We start from the raw sequence: 19,078 nt of genomic DNA, 5'->3' as shown, positions 1-19,078 counted from the left end.
TGACTTCTAATCTCATAACATTGTGGTTAGAAAAGATACTTGATATGATTTCAATTTTCTTAAATTTACTGAGGATTGATTGGTGACCCAAGATGTGATCTATCCTGGAGAATGTTCCATGTGCACTTGAAAAGAAAGTGTAATCTGATATATTTGGATGGGATCTCCTATAAACATCAATTAAATCTATCTGGTCTATTGTGTCATTTAAAGCTTGTGTTTCCTTACTAATTTTCTGTTTGGATGATCTGTCCATTGGTGTAAGTGAGGTGTTAAAGTTTCCCACTATTACTGTGTTACTGTCAATTTCCTCTTTTATAGCTGTTAGCAGTTGCCTTAGGTACTGAGGTGCTCCTATGTTGGATGCATATATATTTATAATTGTTATATCTTCTTCTTGGATTGATCCGTTGATCATTATGTATTGTCCTTCCTTGTCTCTTGTAACATTCTTCATTTTAAAGTCTATTTTATCTGATATGAGTATTGCTACTCCAGCTTTCTTTTGATTTCCATTTGCGTGGAATATCTTTTTCCACCCCCTCACTTTCAGTCTGTATGTGTCCCTAGGTCTGAAGTGGGTCTCTTGTAGACAGCATATATATGGGTCTTGTTTTTGTATCCATTTAGTGAGCCTGTGTCTTCTGGTTGGACCATTTAATCCATTCACATTACAGTAATTATCGATATGTATGTTCCTATTACCATTTTCTTAATTGTTTGGGGTTTGTTTTTGTAGGTCCTTTTCTTCCCTTGTGGTCCCACTTAGAGAAGTTCCTTTAGCATTTGTTGTAGAGCTAGTTTGGTGGTGCTGAATTCTCTTAGCTTTTGCTTGTCTGTAAAGCTTTTGATTTGTCCATCGAATCTAAATGAGATCCTTGCTGGGTAGAGTAATCTTGGTTGTAGGTTCTTCCCTTTCATCACTTTAAATATGTCATGCCACTCCCTTCTGCCTTGTAGAGTTTCTGCTGAGAAATCAGCTGTTAACCTTATGGGAGTTCCCTTGTATGTTATTTGTCGTTTTTCCCTTGTTGCTTTTAATAATTTTTCTTTGTCTTTAATTTTTATCAATTTGATTACTATGCGTCTCAGCATGTGTCGCCTTGGGTTTATCCTGTCTGGTACTCTCTGCGCTTCCTGGACTTGGGTGGCTATTTCCTTTCCCATGTTGGGGAAGTTTTCGACTATAATCTCTTCAAATATTTTCTCGGGTCCTTTCTCTCTCTCTTCTCCTTCTGGGACCCCTATAATGTGAATGTTGTTGCATTTAATGTTGTCCCAGAGGTCTCTTAGGCCGTCTTCATTTCTTTTCATTCTTTGTTCTTCTATCTGTCCGCAGCAGTGAATTCCACCATTCTGTCTTCCAGGTCACTTATCCGTTCTGCTTTTTATTCTGCTATTGATTCCTTCTAGTATATTTTTCATTTCAGTTATTGTATTGTTCATCTCTGTTTGTTTGTTCTTTAATTCTTCTAGATCTTTGTTAAACATTTCTTGCATCTTCTCAATCTTTGCCTCCATTCTTTTTCCAAGGTCCTGGATCGTCTTCACTATCATTATTCTGAATTCTTTTTCTGGATGGTTGCCTATCTCCACTTCATTTAGTTGTTTTTCTGGGGTTTTATCTTGTTCCTTCATCTGGTACATAGCCCTCTGCCTTTTTACCTCGTTTATCTTTCTGTGAATGTGGTTTTTGTTCCACAGGCTGCAGGATTGTAGTTCTTCTTGCTTCTGCTGTCTGCCCTCTGGTGGATGAGGCTATCTAAGAGCTATCATTAATTTTGAAATAGCAGTATTTTTACTGATGGAAAATAAGCTTAAGTGACAGACTGGTAACATAGATTAAAAAGTGTTTATAATTATGTGCTTAGATGGCTAAAAACCTCGTCAATATATTAATTACATGTCAAAATTCCAAAAAAATATACATTGGGTTGCAGTTTGCCATTTTGCAGGTCATTCAGAGACTGTAAGTAAGGAATACTGATTGCTTTTGAGAGACATTTTCCACACACAAAATAAGGGTGTTGTTTGGAAAAGCAATGAATTTCAATGCATGAACATGGGATATGAAAATACAGGGCAGAGATATATGTCATATTAGTGCTGGGAATAAAAGTAGCATTGACTAGAATATGATCTTGTGTTCCTGGAACCTGACTGGTTCAACCTGATTTATGTAAAGCAATGTCTGGAAGGGTTTGTGGTATTGAGCGATCAACTCTTTGAAGGAATAAAACTTTTTTTTTTTTTAACCCACTATATCTAACATAGTGCCACAAATAAGCTTATAATTTGTTGAATCAATGAATAAAGAGGATTATAAAGTGAGGATCAAAAGCGCCAAATGGACTTGTGAGGCAATAGAAGTAGCAGGAAAAAAAAGAAGAAGAAAGAAAAAAAAAGAAAGTGGGGAAAAAAACGAAAAAAAAAAAAAACCTACCTGATTTTCAGACTCCAGTTAAGACATCTATTAGAACAAAATACCCAAGCGTGTCTTTTGTAAAAAGATAATAGACATAGACACTGAAAGTTCTGAAAAATCAGATATATTTCTATTATAAGGAGACAGGAAAAACTTGCCAGCAGAAAAATCTTTTGATTTAATTCAAACTATAATATTTTTCTTTTCACTTTCAAATTTCTCCTCATATGCTACTGCTCAAAAGTAGTCAGACTCCCTGAAAGTGTGCAGCATTTTTGTAACTGTATTCAAAGCCTTTGCTGCACTGAGGAAAAGTGACTCTCCCTTATTTTTTCTGGAGCTGAGCCAGTGAATAGTATATTCTATTCTGAAAAGAAAAGAAATTTTAAAAATTCACATAAAATCATTATTTAAAGAATTTATTATTGAAAATTGAGGAGCATTAAATTATCTCAGCAATTTTTTAAAATTTCTACTAGAAAATGAATTCTGAGATTAAATCTTTCTGTATTATTTTTCCCTTGTATCTTTGGATTTCTTTTCTGCATGTAATGAATCATTTTGTGTGAGCCTTTTCACTTTTACTGTAACAAGGCAGCCAAATAGCCAAAGAGAATTGATTCAAACAGAAATGCATTCTTCTGCTCATATTCCTATTTTGAAGACAGAATACTGTGTGAAGAAAGTGCATTTTCTATTAATACTTGTTTTGATAAGCTAGTATGAATATATGTTGGGAATGGAAACCTGTATTATATCAAAAAAGCAGCATATCTGCTGTTTGATTATTAAATTTGTTAGAATTTGTAATGTGCTTATGACAATGTCTGGCCACAAAGCATGTGCTCTGTATGGATCTGAAAACTAAAAATATGGACACAGTAGCAAAGTCATGAATGGTGGGTAATATGAGGCCTGAATTTTAAGGAATAAGCACAAACTTCTAAACCTGTAATATACTAATCACACAAGAAAATATTATTTTTCATTACTTTTTACTTGATTCCGGAGGCAGTAAATAATAGTTTACTATATACTATCATTTATTTTTAGTTCCATTTATAGAGGTATTTTTATTATTTTATTTTTTAATTTTTAGCAAAGCATTAGGTCTCTGAATTCTGTTCCAAGAGGAAAGGATGTCTTTGTACCTTTCCTCACTCCGTCATTAACAGAAACTCTGAGGACCAGTGACTCTCAGAGCTGATTCTGCCTAAGAACCATATGGGGGGGGCCTTCATAAATTGTAGCTCCCCAGGCCCAGCCTGAGATTTCAATTCAAGAGGCCTGATACAGGCCCTGGGTTGTGCTTGTTGACAAACTCCATCAGGTACCCCTGATTCAGGGGGTTCACAACAGCACAGAACATTATTGCCATCCCCCTTTAAAGATGAGGCAATATGGCCAACAAACACATGAAAGAATGCTCAACATCATTAATCATTAGAGAAATGCAAATCAGAACTACAATGAGATATCATCTCACACCCATCAGAATGGCCATCATCAAAAAATCTACAAACAATAAATGCTGGAGAGGGTGTGGAGAAAAGGGAACCCTCATACACTGTTGGTGGGAATGTAAACTGATACAGCCATTATGGAGAACAGTATGGAGGTTCCTTAAAAAACTAAAAATAGAACTACCATACGACCCAGCAATCTCACTACTGGGCATATACCCTGAGAAAACCATAATTTAAAAAGAGTCATGTACCACAATGTTCATTGCAGCTCTATTTACAATAGCCAGGACATGGAAGCAACCTGAGTGTCCATCGACAGATGAATGGATAAAGAAGATGTGGCACATATATACAATGGAATATTACTCAGCCATAAAAAGAAACGAAATTGAGTCATTTGTAGTGAGGTGGATGGACCTAGAGTCTGTCATACAGAGTGACGTTAAGTCAGAAAGAGAAAAACAAATACCGTATGCTAACACATATATATGGAATCTAAAAAAAAAAAAAAAAAAAAAAATTGGTCATGAAGAACCTAGGGGCAAGACAGGAATAAAGACAGAGACCTACTAGAGAATGGACTTGAGGACACAGGGAGGGGGAAGGGTAAGCTGGGACAAAGTGAGAGAGTGGTAGTGTATATATGTCCATATATACACTACCAAATGTAAAATAGATAGCTAGTGGGAAGCAGTTGCATAGCACAGGGAGATCAGCTCAGTGCTTTGTGACCAGCTAGAAGGGTGAGATAGGGAGGGTGGGAGGGAGGGAGACGCAAGAGGGAAGAGATATGGGGATATATGTATATGTATAAATGATTCACTTTGTTATAAAGCAGAAACTAACACACCATTGTAAAGCAATTATACTCCAATAAAAATGTGAAAAAAAAGAAAACAAAAACAAACAAAAAAATTCAACTGACAGAGATCATACTGTACTTGACTTTTCTGTTCTTTGCTACATTTATTTGTTGAGACAAATGTCTGTTCTTAGCCTTTTTATAATGGCTCTGTTAAAATATAACACACAGTAAACTGCACATACTTAAAGAACAAAATTTAAGTTTTGAAATATGCATATACCCATGGAACTGCCAACACAATCAAGAAAGGGAACATATCCATCACTTGCAAGTGTTTTTATGCCTCATTCATAAAGCCCCCTTTTTCCCCACATTCCACCCCTCCACATCCCCAGGTGACCAATGATATGCTTTCTATCGTTATAGATGTGTTTGCATTTTTCTAGAAATTTATATAAATGGATTCACACAGTGAGGACTCTTTTGTCCGTCTTCTTTCACTCAATGTAATTATTTTGAGAGTAATTCATATTTTTGTGGGTATCAATAGTTTATTACTTTGTTTTGCTGAGTAGTGTTTCACTGTACGAGTATACCACAGTATGTTTATTCATTTGCCGGTTGATGGGTGCTCGAGGTTGTTAAAATTCTGTCTATTAAAAATAAACATGCTATGATGATCCATGTAAAAAAAATAATAATAATAAAGATGAGGCAATATGGAAACCTGGACTGGTTAAAACGCACGATTAAAAGTAACACAGTTAATTGTTGAAAAGTTAAAATAATACATGCTGAATGCAGCTGGCTTTCTTTGCAAAATTAGAAATTTAATTGGAATTTCAGTGCTCTCCACAGGACCAAGGTTATGGGTCCAGTTTTAAAATTTCCCCAAACAGGCTCTTACCCTTAAATCTTTGTTCTTGACTTTGTTCTTCAATCTACTCTGGTTACTCTGAACCTCATTTTGTGTATCTCAGTTCAATTTAGCAAATATTTACTAACCACCTACAATGTGCAGGACACCACCCTCAAACATATACTTATTTTGTCTTTGCTTTTTACGTTTTAATGGAAACGTTTTTCTTTGACTATTTATATTTTGTCTTAATTTACAAATGAGGGAATTATAGCTTATCCATTTTGATATTAAAAATGACTAGTTATATAATCATATTTCACCTTTAACAATCTCTGTATTTTAGATTGATTAAGTAAATTAATTAGCTACTTAGGTGATATATAACCTTAATGTGTTATGAATATTTAATACAGCAATTTTTCTGTTCGTAGTTGTAATATGCCTCTGGCGATAATTTCTGAAGTACAGAACATTTGTACCTAATTTCTCTTCTGTTGTTCTGTTCTAAATTTAGAAATAATATTTCAAATCCAGATTTCGAAAATAAGTTGGGCTTGTGGACATAATTAACAAAAATCACAATCAAATGTGTTCCCCAGAAAACTTAAGTTGAATATCATAGATGGCCTGAAAATAGGGATGATATTACCTACTATCTCCGCTGGTTCACATACATTCACCCTGACACATACTCACATGCCACTGATGGCTCTAATGAACAAGCACCATAATCACTCTGTAGGCAATCTTGAGCATAGTAAAGATAGTAACATGCCTTATTTATCTGTTTATAATAGTTAACATATTGGACATTTTCTGTGTGCCAGACTCTTTGCTATGTGCTTCAAGTGAATTAAGTATCTTTTACTTTTCACAATAAACCTATTATCATCTTCATTTTATAGATATGAAAACTGAGAGTTGGAAAAGTTAAGTTTTTAAGGTGACACAGCCAGTAAGTAGAAAAGCTGGCATTGGAGTTGAAGTTGTCTGACTCTAGAATTTGCACTTTTAACCACAGTGTTGAAAAGCTCCAGTACTTTTGAAACTCTTAACTCATTTAGGGGGATGAACATTTAATTGGATAGAAGATCTATGTGCCTCAAGCTTAAAGCAGGTGAATTTCAAGAAGGATTTTCCATATTTCCCTTACTGTTCTCTTAAAGCATTTCTCTCCTATTAATCATATCTTAAATATATTTGGATGAGAATTAACATAATGAACACAGAATAAAAGAGTTGTTAATGTCATAACTTTCTCTTACCATCCTCTTCAACCTCCACTGCCATTTCCTCTTATTTTTTATTAAAAAACCTGAGGAACTTTATTACTTTATATTGGGAATCACTCCATTTTACTTCATCAGAATATTTTGAATGGAAATTAGGCATTTTTGAAAGACAGAACTCTTACTTGAAGCAGCACACTGACATATTAATATTCCCACAGATTTGATTTTAAAAGTAGTTTCTAGAATATTCTTACTCCTTCTTAATTCTAAGACACACGCATAAAGATTTCAATGAACATTTTTGTATGGTTTACCCCTCTCACCTCTAGAGATGCTGGAGTAAAGATGTAAAACAGGGATCACAGCCAAGGCTCGTTCGTATCCCACGTCACTCAGAACTGGAAGAGACCATTATGGATGGCAGAGGCTTCTTTTCCTAATGAACAAAGACATGGCGACTCTATGAAGTGTTAGCACAGAACAATTTATAAATGAAGTTTTAGCTCTTCCAAATACATTTTCACACTGTTGCTGCGTCTGTCCCATCAAACCAAGAGACAAACAAAAGGAGAGGATTTGCTTGAGGATGGATTTAAGCTAGAGTAAGAAAAGGATGGAGACAATAAGCCTCTTATGAGTCTACTGTGAAGGTAAACACTCACCTCCAGCTGGGATTTTAAAATTTGTTTATCTGGATGAGGCATTAGACAGTATAGAAAGCAATCCTCAATAGCATAGCATTTCTAAAAGATAATCAAGTAGTGAAATCATTGCGGACAAAGAGCTTTAGTTATCTCAAGATACAGTATCAGATCTTCAGTTTTAACTCTTAAAATGAATTATTATTTGTGGACAAAAGCTACTGATTTTCAGCCTGAGGAGTACAACTTGAAAGGACAGGTAAGAATTAGAATAAATAAAAATACTATAATTTCTGAAGAGCATACAAAAGGCCAAAGGTCTTTTCACAATAAACAACTGGAGACAGCTTTTCCAGCAGGGAGTTAAGTAGCATATAGGTAAGAAAAGGAATATTCAGTTGTTATTAATCTACCAGCACAGTTCAGTTTATTTTGATAATGTATATCAGGGATATTAACTGGAAAGTGTTTTTGTTTGTTTTAAAGAGGTATCAATTAAAAATTACCAGTAGATCTACTTTGATACACATTCTGGTACACCAGACCCTATTAGTCCTGGGATCTGAGACCGGGCACTTTTTTCCCAAAACACTGTTTATCCTCCCTTGTCATAACTTTACTCATCTTATCAGAATTCACCTTTGACATTACGTCTTCTAAAAAGCCACTCCTAACTCCCTCCCCTAAGTAAGTCTGGTGTCTGTTCCCATATTTCCCACAGCATCCAGTGTTGGCCATCATTAAAACACGCACTGCCCTGCGATGTTTGTTAACTGTCTGTGTCCCCAAGACGTCCTTAATGGCAATTTCTACATTCTTTGCCCAGTGTTTTGCATGGCACCTCAGAGGAGTCTAGCCAGCATGGGCCACCAAGAAATGAATACAGGGTTTTCAGTCTCTCCAAGGCCCCCTGGCAAGTTATATATTCGAGGAGCAGCTAAGGCAGCCTGATTCTTGTAAGCGATATACCAAACACTTGAAGATAAGTAACAAATTGAACGTACTTAAATTCTATACACAATCCGTATTATACATTTATCCATTTTTCTTAATAAGGTCATATGTGACATTTTTTTAAACAGGGAGTGCAGAAATACTTTTTCTTTTTTCTAGAAAAATGGTGGGAAATGTGGAGGTTATGCAGAAGGATAAATGACAATTTCAGAAATTGAAAATTAATAATATGGTCTGGGCACAATTGCAATTTCAGGGCTGAGAGGAATTTCTGAGGTCATCTTGCCCAAATCCTTCCTTTTACAGAAAGGTAAAGAGATTTTCCCAGGGTCACAGTGCAATAAATGGCAGAATACAGATGAAATCCCAGGTGCTCTGACTCTAAATCCACTGTCTGTTTCAGGATATCACAGATCCCGTCAACAGTGAAAGTAGAAACTGCATGTTTCTGGCTCCAAGTTAGCAATAGGAATAACAGACGTTTATTGCTTTAAGTAGAAAATGTCTGTCGCCATTTGTGACACAAATTCCTTCTGCTGTAATAAGGCAATACCATTAGAATCAAATGAATAACCCTTTATACAAGATCATTTGCTGGCTAACTAGTAGAATACAAAGGAATATGATTTTAGGGTACAGTTAGTCTCACAGTTTGTCAGGAGATACAACTGTGGTTCACTTGGCACTGAAGGTGCGTCATCAGAAAGTCTGGCCTGAACTAAGTCTTTGAACATAGACAAAAGTCAACAAATCTCAGTGTGTGTGTTATGTGTGTGTGTGGTACAGGGAGGGGCGTGGGGAGCTAGAGGGGTATTTGCTTCAGCTGGAAGGAATAAACCTGAGGCTGAAAGTGACTACTCAGAGGGTAAAGGAGTATCTGAAATGGGTTGGAGCCTTGGTTTTGCTACTTAAAATGCTTGGGTGACTTTGTGAATGTTCCTCACCTTCTGTGATTTGTTAATGGAGGGAAAAGAAAATAGGAATACTTATCTCCTAGAGTTGTGGTGAGCTTTACATGAGAAGAGGCATGCAAAGACCTCAGCAAAGAGTGAGGCATCAATAAACAATAGATATTGTGGTTACTTGTCATTGTGTGCACATTTCAGATGTGCAGCTTAAACAGCCTTGGCTGAGGTCTGTACCCAAATAAACACTCAACAAACAGAAGTCGAAGCAGAAACTAATGTATAAAATTTGTCTTCAACACATCATAACTGTGTAGATTCTTTCTCTTCTCTTGGGCTGCATGTCATATAAAAAATTTGATACTGTTGGTTATGTAAACTTCTCTTTGAATAAAAACTGGATTTTGGATAATCTTTACACAGCTCTTTAAAATTTACATTTTGAGGACACTATTGATAAATGGAATATTGCCTGCCGTATCAGTAAACAAAGGATGTCACAGTCATCAGCGATCGCAGCCCTCCAACGTAAGCCAGTGAGCCCTGAGGATTCCCAGGAAGGAAAGAATACCTGCCATCTAGCCGCCATCAGACTGCAGCCACGCCCTATGGTGAGCCCTGAGGAAACTCAGGATGTGAAAGCACAGGATACTGGCCCCAGATAGCTGAGGTGCCTATCAAAGGAATAATTTCAGTGAGCCCAGACTCTTGCATCTTCCCAAACAGAGAAAAGCGCTAAATTCCTTAACTTGACATATCAGTTTTTTTTTAACTAACAATAATCTTCTGACGTTCGGAAGACCTGCCCTTTGTTGCAAAACTTCTTTATAACCTGGCTCCCCCTAACCTCCTCGGAGCAGCTCTCTCAGGGTTACTTGAGATGCTGCCTCCTGGGCTCGAAGTCCTAAAAACTTCCGCCAAATAAAACATAACTCTCAACTTTTGAGTTGTGAATAATTTTTTAGTTGACACTACGGAGAAGGTTATTTTGGCTGGTTGGAATATCTTTTCAATTTCTATCGCACCTTTCTATAATAAACCTTATTTAAAAAGATGTGCTCAAAGGCAGTGGTTTTCTATGTGATTTTGGGAGGCTCAGTGCATAGGAAAGTGTTTGGGAAAAAGTTTATTGGAAAATGTGTGTTCTGTTAGGAGACCCAAATTTACTTATGAATTCTTGTTACTGAGGATAAAAGCAGTTGAGGGTTTTCTTATGGATAGTAGTTGCTATAATCCTTTGCTAATGGTCAGAGAAACACAGCAATATGAACTACAGTAATCTATTTACTTTTATATTTGAGTTGCTAAAAAAAATCAGTATGCAAGGGAGATCAGAATTCAGGTAGTAATATTAGCTAATACTTAAGTAAAACTTAGTGTGTGCGAAAGACTTGTGAATGAAAAATATCGCCTGCTATATCCATAAGCAAAGGATGTTGCAGCCATCAAGCCTGACGATGAGCCCTGAGGGAACTCAGGGTGGAGGCAGGACGCCCCCCCATGTAGCAGTCAGCTGCTGCAGCCACCCCGACGGTGCACCCTGAGGACACTCAGGGTGAGAAAGCACAGGATACTGGCCCCAGATAGCTGAGATGCATATCAAAGGAATGATTTCAGACAGCCCAGACTCTTGCATCTTCCCATACACAGAAAAGTGCTAAATTCCGTAACTTGAGATGTCTGTCTCTCCTTAATTAGCAGTAATCTTTTGATGTTCCGACTACCTGGTCTTTGTTGCAAAAACTCCTACGTATCCTGGCTCCCCCTTCACCCGACACCTGCCTCTTCAGAGCCGTCCCTCAGAGCTACCTGAGATGCTGTGTCCCGGGCTTAAGTCCTCAGTTTTGTCCACGGAATAACACATAACTCTCAGCTTTTAGGTTGTGCATTTTTTTCAGTCGACAGACTGAACTGTTATGTATAAATTATATCATTTAGTATGAGTGCAACTGTCATCATCTCCATTTTATAGGTTAGGGAACTGAAATCTTAAAAGTCAAGCAATTTATCCTGTGTCACTTGCTACGAAGAGGTAAAACTAGGAGCTGAAAACAAGCAGTCTTAGTTCAGAGCCATGCCCATAATCACTACACTCTATACCTCCTATCAATGTTAAAAGAAAAAAAAAAAAGACAAATTCATCTCAGTTAAGGATAAAACAGATGTATTGTTAGATAAAACAATATGAGATGGGCTTTTCTCTATTCCTCAGTATTTTCAATACCTATCTTTCTGACTCAGGCGGTTTTCATTTCTTACTGTGGCATCTCCATGGTCAGATCCACACTCTTCCCACTAGTAGATTTGCCACTGCTGTGCATTTTTTCTTCCCTGAATATGACTGTTTTCAGGTAATCTTAATGTTCCTTTCTCTAACATAGTATTTTATCCAGGCTGTTTGACACAGATGAATACTTCTGTTATTAAATAAGACCAAAATATTGTCACTTTAAAATGTTACCATTACTAAATTAATTTTGTTTGCATTTTTAATGGTTGACCTTACCAGAATTCATTCTCAGTGTTTCTTGATATTTCTGCCTAATTCCTATATTTCTTTTATATAAAATTAATGCTTTGAAAGTACAGTACATTTTTTTCATAGCACCTATTTTGCCTTAACGTTCTTTGTTAGCATTTGTTAGTCTTTCAGAAAATCACAATGAATCTGCAGCAACTGAGCAGTCTGCATTTCTGCAAGCTCTCTTTCATCTCCCCAGAACGCTTTCTATATATAGTGCCTCTAAAACCTCTTTTCCAAATTGTTAACATACCTAAGTGATTTCTAAGATGAGCCCAAGCTTCTTTTTTACTTGAATACTTAATAGAGTACCTTTGTTTCCTAACAGACCTAAAATGCCTTCTGTCCTGTTTAGAATTCTGGTGGATTAGTCTAATTTATTCTGTGTATCTTTTCATTAATTAAAGTGATAAAACTGTGAAACTTTTCATCTAAAAAAAAGCACAAAAATTCACTAATGTGCTGCTCTGAGAAGATAAAATATGCTAAAAATTGAGTTTACAATCACATAAATTAGGAAATAGTTTTCATATGAAAAAAAATTATTCACTTTACAAATAGATTTTTATTTTTTGGTATATTTGTTTTAAAACCGAAGATTCTCTATAAATCCTAAATAAAAATCTCCTAAAAAATACTTTAAAAATTCTTCTCAAATACAAATAGGTAAGGTAGCATACTTTAATTTGGGGAATAATTATTTTTACAGTATGTCATTTCAGGTAGATTGAAAAGAGATGTAATTCACAGATACAAAAGCTTCCTTTCCTCAGCCTTGTTCTCAATTTTTCCTCTTTTCTAGAATTCTAAACTTTGAGATTCAAAATTAAGTGCTTTTAAAAAACATACTTTTTATTTTTTCATGCATTTGATGTAGTTTAATGGTGCTAAACACTTGGAAACTTTTATGGATTTTACTCTTCTTAAAGCAAAGATAACAACCATATTGACAAAGGTGGGGGAAAAGTTGCAAGATGCCATCTGGACTATACTAATAATTATATACACCACAGAATAAATTACTAATTTTGTGTTAAGAGTAATTGAACTATTAAAGATAATGCTATGTAGGATTCTGTGGAATATTAATTCTAATGATCATGAGATCATAATCTGCTGAAAATTATGTTATGCTGTTAGATCAACTTGAAGAAAATGTGGGCGATGGAAGAGTGAGTGTTGACAAATATGGATATGAAATTAAAGCAGGTGTGAAGGTGATCAGGCAGAAGCCTAACCAAGAGATTTAGGTCCAAGAAGTCTGATGAACGGTTAAAAGCATTGTAGAGTTTGCTGCCTCAGATACCACTGAGAATATTAAGATACTAGCGGATGGAACACTCTGTATAGGGACTGAAATGAAAGGGCAGCAGCTAAAGAGAATGCATCTGACTTCCTGGATGTGCTAGAGTGAAGGGATTAAGTTTATGCACTTTGGAGTAAGATGGAGTGAGGTGGGAGTCTAGCTCCACCATCTATTAACTGAATGTCCTTGGATGAGTTAACCAATCTAAATTTTAGTTTCAGTTTCCTCCTTGTAAAATAAGACTGGAAAACAGTACTTGACCTCTAAAAATTTTGTGAGGATTAAGTAAATGAGACAATCCATGATTAACTGGCACAGTGTGTTCAGTGTTTGCTAGTCATTATCTTGACTGTAAAATCTGGCTCCCTTACTACATGGTGAGATCATTGAGAACAAGGATTTTCTTATTTATACTTAGGACCTAACATAATAAATGTTTCTTGAACTACTGAATTGAATCCAGAGCTAATAATTATCTCCTGTGTAAATAGGTGTTGGCCTAGGAATTACTGATGAAGTTTCTCTGTTTCTTGATAGAACAGTTTGCTACCATTTTCACAATTTTATTTTTTAAAATAATGCAAATCTTTTTTTAAACAAATAACATTTTTAACTTTTAAAAATATAATTTACATTCTCCTTTGACATTTTATCAGATATTCTACTCTCTGCTCTTTGAGGTTAAAACAGCCATTTTAAAATTAGTGTTGTTCCTTGATTACATTTTTTACACTTATTTTATCCATTTAACTTCTTTTAGATTTATATTAAACTGTCTAATAATAACTTAGTATTCTTCTCCATCAAAGGTTTTATATTTTGCACAGAAGTAAACCATTTTTCCTTTGCGCTTTTATTTGGACCCTGAAAATTTGTGGGTACCATTAACAATTTCCTCGTCTATAAACAGACTGGCAATCAATGAAATTGCTGTCTTGAAACCTTACATGAGAGAAGCATGATTTTCTAAGACATTCTATTCTGCCTGTCTACTCAAGCCCCCTTCAAATATTCTGCATTTAAGTGCAATGAACAAGAAGAAGACAGAGAAGCCCCTAGGTGCATCTTTGCACATTTTCACCTTCCTTTGGTCTTTATAAACTCCTTTAGCAAAGTTGTTTGGGCCCTGGTACACACAGCCAGATCACAATATTTTTAGAAAAGTAGTCTCTAAAAGGCACAAATTAAATATTTTAAGATACTGGGAATCCACTTATTTCTTTATTCACCAAACATTTAATGATGACTTATTATACATTTCCACTAGGGATGACCAAGACAAAAACTAGTATGAAAACTTGCACAGTTTTCATGGAAGTTATTTTCCACTATACATTTCGTAAAATCCATAACCACTCCATCTTCAGAAGCTAAAAAAACCTGTAAATGTTTCTCAGGTTAATAGATATTTTACCCACGGTTTGATGAGAAAGGATAAGACTTTAAAACTGACTCTTCAGTTTTCCAATGGGGTTTCAGTGCTTGCACTATATTTTGATAGTTTGTTTACCCATTTGTTTTAATTACCAGACTGTGCAGTTGTAAAGGGCAATAATCATGCCTCAGTGCCTGGCACATAATAGTTCAATGCAATTTGCATAATGAATGAATGAGTGGAATTGAAACGCCTTTCGCACACGCAGCAACACTGACAAGTTTGCAACATTTCCCCTATGTGACCCTAGATTATGTCTGCGATCAATGCACTATGATTGGATTCACATTTCTGCAAAAGAACAGCAAATACATATTCGAAGTTCGAAATCCCCCCTTCCCCACTAGAATCATTACAGTAAACCATTAATCTAGTATTCATTAATTTGTAGTTCAAGATAATTCTGTCTTGGCTTACCTGAAATTTATCTCTTCAGGATTAATGAAGAATGCTATTAGTAAACAAATTACAATGGACTTAAAATCATTGATTCTCTTTAATGGGCAGATGGCTAGAGCAATGATGCTTAACATTTTAAAGACATTTACAATCAGGTATCGGATGCAAATGGATGTCTTAATAAAGAAGGTTCATCCATTTAGTAAAATAAGCCAAACAGATCTTCACGTAGACATGCTCTGTATTTTATTCTATAACTATTTGCGGAGACTTCCACCCAAGAGCAACCAAGTGTGTAACACTAAAGAAACCTACTGAGAATCTCTCCTCAGGAGAAGAATTTTTGAACGACGAAAGGCAAGGGAAAAAAAAAAAAAAAAAGACAATATAGATAAAAAATACGATGTGAAAGGTGAAAAGTGAGCAAAATCACTCTATAATAATCATATTTTTTTGGGAAGAAACCCAAGTTTAATTTCACTTCTGAAAAAAGAAAAGTCGTTTTAGAATTCATGCCGTCTTTAGTCGTCGAAGTTCCCCCGCCCCCAGTGGAATCACTGCACCTCTTTCCAGAAGTCTCGCAGAGGACTTTTCCCTTCTTTTTCCGGCCTTCCTTGGAGGCTCCGAGTTCCCCTTCCGGCCATAAAGCCGAGGGGGCGCCCTCCTCGGGAAAGCGCCTGGCTTCTCCTCTTCCCTGGCCTTCGCAGCGCGGGCCCTCGGCCGGGCGGGCCTGCTCCCACCCCGGCAGGAGGCGCGCTCTCCGCCGCGAGCCGGCCCCTCGGAGCCGCAGCCCCGGCGCCGACGGGCGAGCGCGCCGCGGGGCCTTGTGGGGCGCGTGGCCGGGCCCTCCCCGCCTGCGGCCAGAGGGCGGAAGCGGGCGCCGGGCGGCGTTCTCACTCCGGCCGGGGAGCCGCCGCCCGGGAATGGCGCACAGCTCTCGCCCCCGCGCCCCTCTCCCCGCCTGCACCGGCTGCCCGCCGGGGGTGCCCTCCCTCCTCTGCGGGAGCCCAGAAGGTAGGTGGCGAGGCGCCCCCTCACCCCTGGCGCGTGGCGTGGGCTTCCACCCGAGTTCGCGCTGTTCCCAGAGCCGCGCGGAGCTCCGCACATACCGTGGGCGTCTCTCTCTACCTAATCAAGTCGATCGCCTGTGCGCTGGAGCTTCTGGCGTTAGACTCAGGCCTGGGCCCCCAAGTTGGTGGGTTTCTGGGGTGTGTTCCAGCTTCCGGGCGGGTTCGAGCCTGGCTTGACCACCAAGATGGCTCCTTCCTGGGGAAGGAGAGGCTTGTGCATGGAGACCATCGGTGGGTCGTTTAAGGAGCCCCCGTTGCATTGGAGGAACGGTGTAAAGTGCCGGAGGTGTCAAAGATGGGACGCTCACGGCCTCTTCGCTCAAGGACCTCGCAGGCCTGGGCTAGAGATCGATGTAGAGACAGGAGACATTCGCGGACCGGGTGGGATTGCAGTAGGAGGTGCAGATAAAATGCTGTGGGGCAGAGAGGCTTCCTGGAGACGATGGCACCTTAAGGGAAGCCTAAGTACCAGGTATTCGGGAAATAGGGGCGGAAGTGGGGACTCTATTACAGATGAAACGGAGGGTTAAGAGTAAAGGCAAGAAGCATGGAGAAAACCATGTTTTAGTGTAACTACAGTGTCGAAAGTGGCGGGAAATAAGGTGGGAACGTGGTTTGTACCGAATTATGAAAGGCTTTTTATTATGGAAGTGCAGAAACACATTTTGGACTTGGGTTCCATCAGGATCCGTAGTTTATAAAGACACCGTTGTTTAATATTCACAAAATGCTCATCATGTAGAAAAAACCCAGGATAACATAGACTGTGTTCATGAACGGGATGTGTTTTTCAAGAGCAATATTTGTGTCTAATTACACACACATTGATGACTTTCTTGGGATTGTTTGTATTGCCTTTTTTCTACTTAAAATCGAGAGATTTACAGTGTATCATGTGGTTGCAATGAGACGCAGTCACTTGGCGGAGAATTGTGCGTTGTTATCTACCATTCTACTTGTTTTTATTTGTGAAGACTTACTGCTTTAGAAGGGTTTTAGATCACGTGCAGTAAAGAGCCTTTGTAATTTGGAAGATGCATAATCCGGATGACTTTCAGAGCAGGGAAATAGACCACAGATGACAAAATTCAGAGGTAAAATTTGGGAATGAAGGTCAGGAGCACAAATTGATGACTCTGAGTAAGGGTTTTATTCTTTTTTTCTTGGGTGATGGTGGGAATACCAGTATTTGGAACCAGCTTTCCAAAACTGGTATATTGGAGGCCTTGTTAAGATTTAGAAAACGTTACCTTAAATATGTTTTGACATATGTAAAGATGTTACAAGCCCACTGGATATTGTGGTGAAGATCAGACTGAATACTTTAGCTCTTTCATGGGGCCTGTGTATGTCATATGTACATTAAGCTCTGCTGTCCAAAGGCACTTGAAGCTGAGGGTCAGAGTCACAACTTAATAGAACCAGTTAAATTACTTTGGAGCATTATTGAGGTGAACATATGACTTCACTGTGCAGAATGGATTGGAGGGAGCTGAGAGGTCCGGCAGCAGCCTGATGTGGTCATAAAGACAAGAGGTGTTAATGGTTTGAGGGAAAAAGTAGACACGTTTTTAGATATATCGGATTATAGAATTGACAAGGTTTGGTATCGAAGGAGAATCAGGGGAATAGTGGCACTAAAGTCAGAGAGCAAAGCGTTTTAAAAATAGAGGCGTGGTCTTAGGGTCAGGTCTGCAGAGAAGTGGAATGAGAATTTATAAGTAGGCATCAGCTGTGGCCACTGTGATGATGTCATTTTCAGCCTTAGTAACAACAGCTAGGTGGGGTGGGGGTGATGGGATAGCTTTTTTTTTTCTTCTTTTTTACAGCTGGGAGCAATCTGAGCATGATTATATATTGAGAGATAGAAGTCAGGACAGAAGAAGAGATTGAAAGAGCAGAGAAGAGATGGTGGAGGGTGAAGATACCAGGAGCTGGTGTGCAATTCGCACATATCCCTAGAGCCTAGCTCAGGGTCTGTAAGGACAGGAGACATTGGCCGTTAGTCTTGAGGAGCATGTCACAGGACGACCAGGCGTTCTTATATGCTAGCAGAGTGCCTAGGATCCAGCTTGCTTACCCATCCATTCATTCGTCAGGTCAGCCAGCTAATGTTTTTTTCAGTGCTCATCATGTGTTCACGGTAGCGATTTCTGCTCTGCACAGGCAGGTCATGAGCTCAGCGGAACTCACTTGCCCCTGAGGGCCATTGAAATCAAACGACCAATGAAGTGAGGAATTACGCAGCTGCAATTGCGATGCAAGAGTATGGAATGTAAAGAGCATACGTATTAAAGGGAACTGATGTGGTCTAAGGGTATCAAGGAAGCCGTTTTGAAGGTAGAATGCTTAAGCTGGTACCTAGCAGAAACCCCCCTGGTTACCAGATCAGCCATGCCTTCCCCATGCTGCCTCCTGTAATCATCTTATTCTCGGTTCTTGGTTCACTGGTGGGCTCAGTCTCCCTTCTCTTGACACTTGAAATGTACGTTATCAGTGGGTTAGCAGGTGGGAAAACTTTCAGGAACCAAGGCTTGGCAAGGATCTTTCTCAAACCAGCTATTGCTTCGTTATAGTGACTAAAATGTGAACTAAATGGCCATTTAATTTTATTCATGCTACATTGATTCCCATTAGGGGATGAAAAGGGTTTTGGGACTGAGCCTCTTAACATCCTTTGGAGGGACCACAACAAGCGCAGATCCTGTCACTTCTTCTTAGGAATTTTTGGTAACAGCCAATGAAAGCTAGTTTTTTTGTTTTTGTTTTTTCCTTACATCTACAGTTTTAATGCTCTCTGGGTCAAGTGATTGGGGAATAAGCATCCACTCATGTTTCTCTCTGCAAGGAAGTGAAGGTACTATTGCTGCTGTGATCTTGCCTTTATATAGCACTTGAGTGTTGGCTAAGTGCTTTTACAATCAATTTTATTGTTCAATTTAAAAGAGCCTAAAATCACCCCTGTTAAATTTTGTTTGGTGTGATTCAGGGGAAAGGATCTTTGTAAAACTGGGCCTTCCATGATGTGGAAGAACTCTGATCAATCAAAAGACTAGA

At 38.2% G+C, this 19,078-nt stretch overlaps 1 protein-coding gene and 1 long non-coding RNA gene across 3 annotated transcripts in view; one reads left to right on the top strand and one right to left on the bottom strand.

The window, feature by feature from the left end:
* The window catches only part of LOC132376165 (uncharacterized), a 47,381-nt gene extending 31,643 nt beyond the window's left edge, over nucleotides 1–15,738 (bottom strand). The window contains exons 1-2 of the long non-coding RNA XR_009506234.1: nucleotides 15,515–15,738; nucleotides 7,114–7,226 (exon numbers count right to left, since the gene is read on the bottom strand). This is a non-coding gene — a long non-coding RNA (uncharacterized LOC132376165). The remainder of the gene's footprint in view (nucleotides 1–7,113; nucleotides 7,227–15,514) is intronic.
* A 69-nt stretch (nucleotides 15,739–15,807) lies between these two features.
* MEI4 (meiotic double-stranded break formation protein 4) overlaps nucleotides 15,808–19,078 on the top strand; it is a 236,388-nt gene continuing 233,117 nt past the window's right edge. For both annotated transcript variants that reach the window (XM_059942101.1, XM_059942100.1), the window contains exon 1: nucleotides 15,808–15,965. In XM_059942101.1, coding sequence (XP_059798084.1) covers nucleotides 15,875–15,965 — 91 coding nt within the window. In that variant the 5' untranslated portion in view covers nucleotides 15,808–15,874. The remainder of the gene's footprint in view (nucleotides 15,966–19,078) is intronic.

The sequence above is a fragment of the Balaenoptera ricei genome, chromosome 12, assembly GCF_028023285.1.
Source record: "Balaenoptera ricei isolate mBalRic1 chromosome 12, mBalRic1.hap2, whole genome shotgun sequence".
NCBI classification, from domain to species: domain Eukaryota; kingdom Metazoa; phylum Chordata; class Mammalia; order Artiodactyla; family Balaenopteridae; genus Balaenoptera; species Balaenoptera ricei.
The sequence above is the reverse complement of the archived record's forward strand: the minus strand, read 5'-3'. Positions and strand labels throughout refer to the sequence as shown.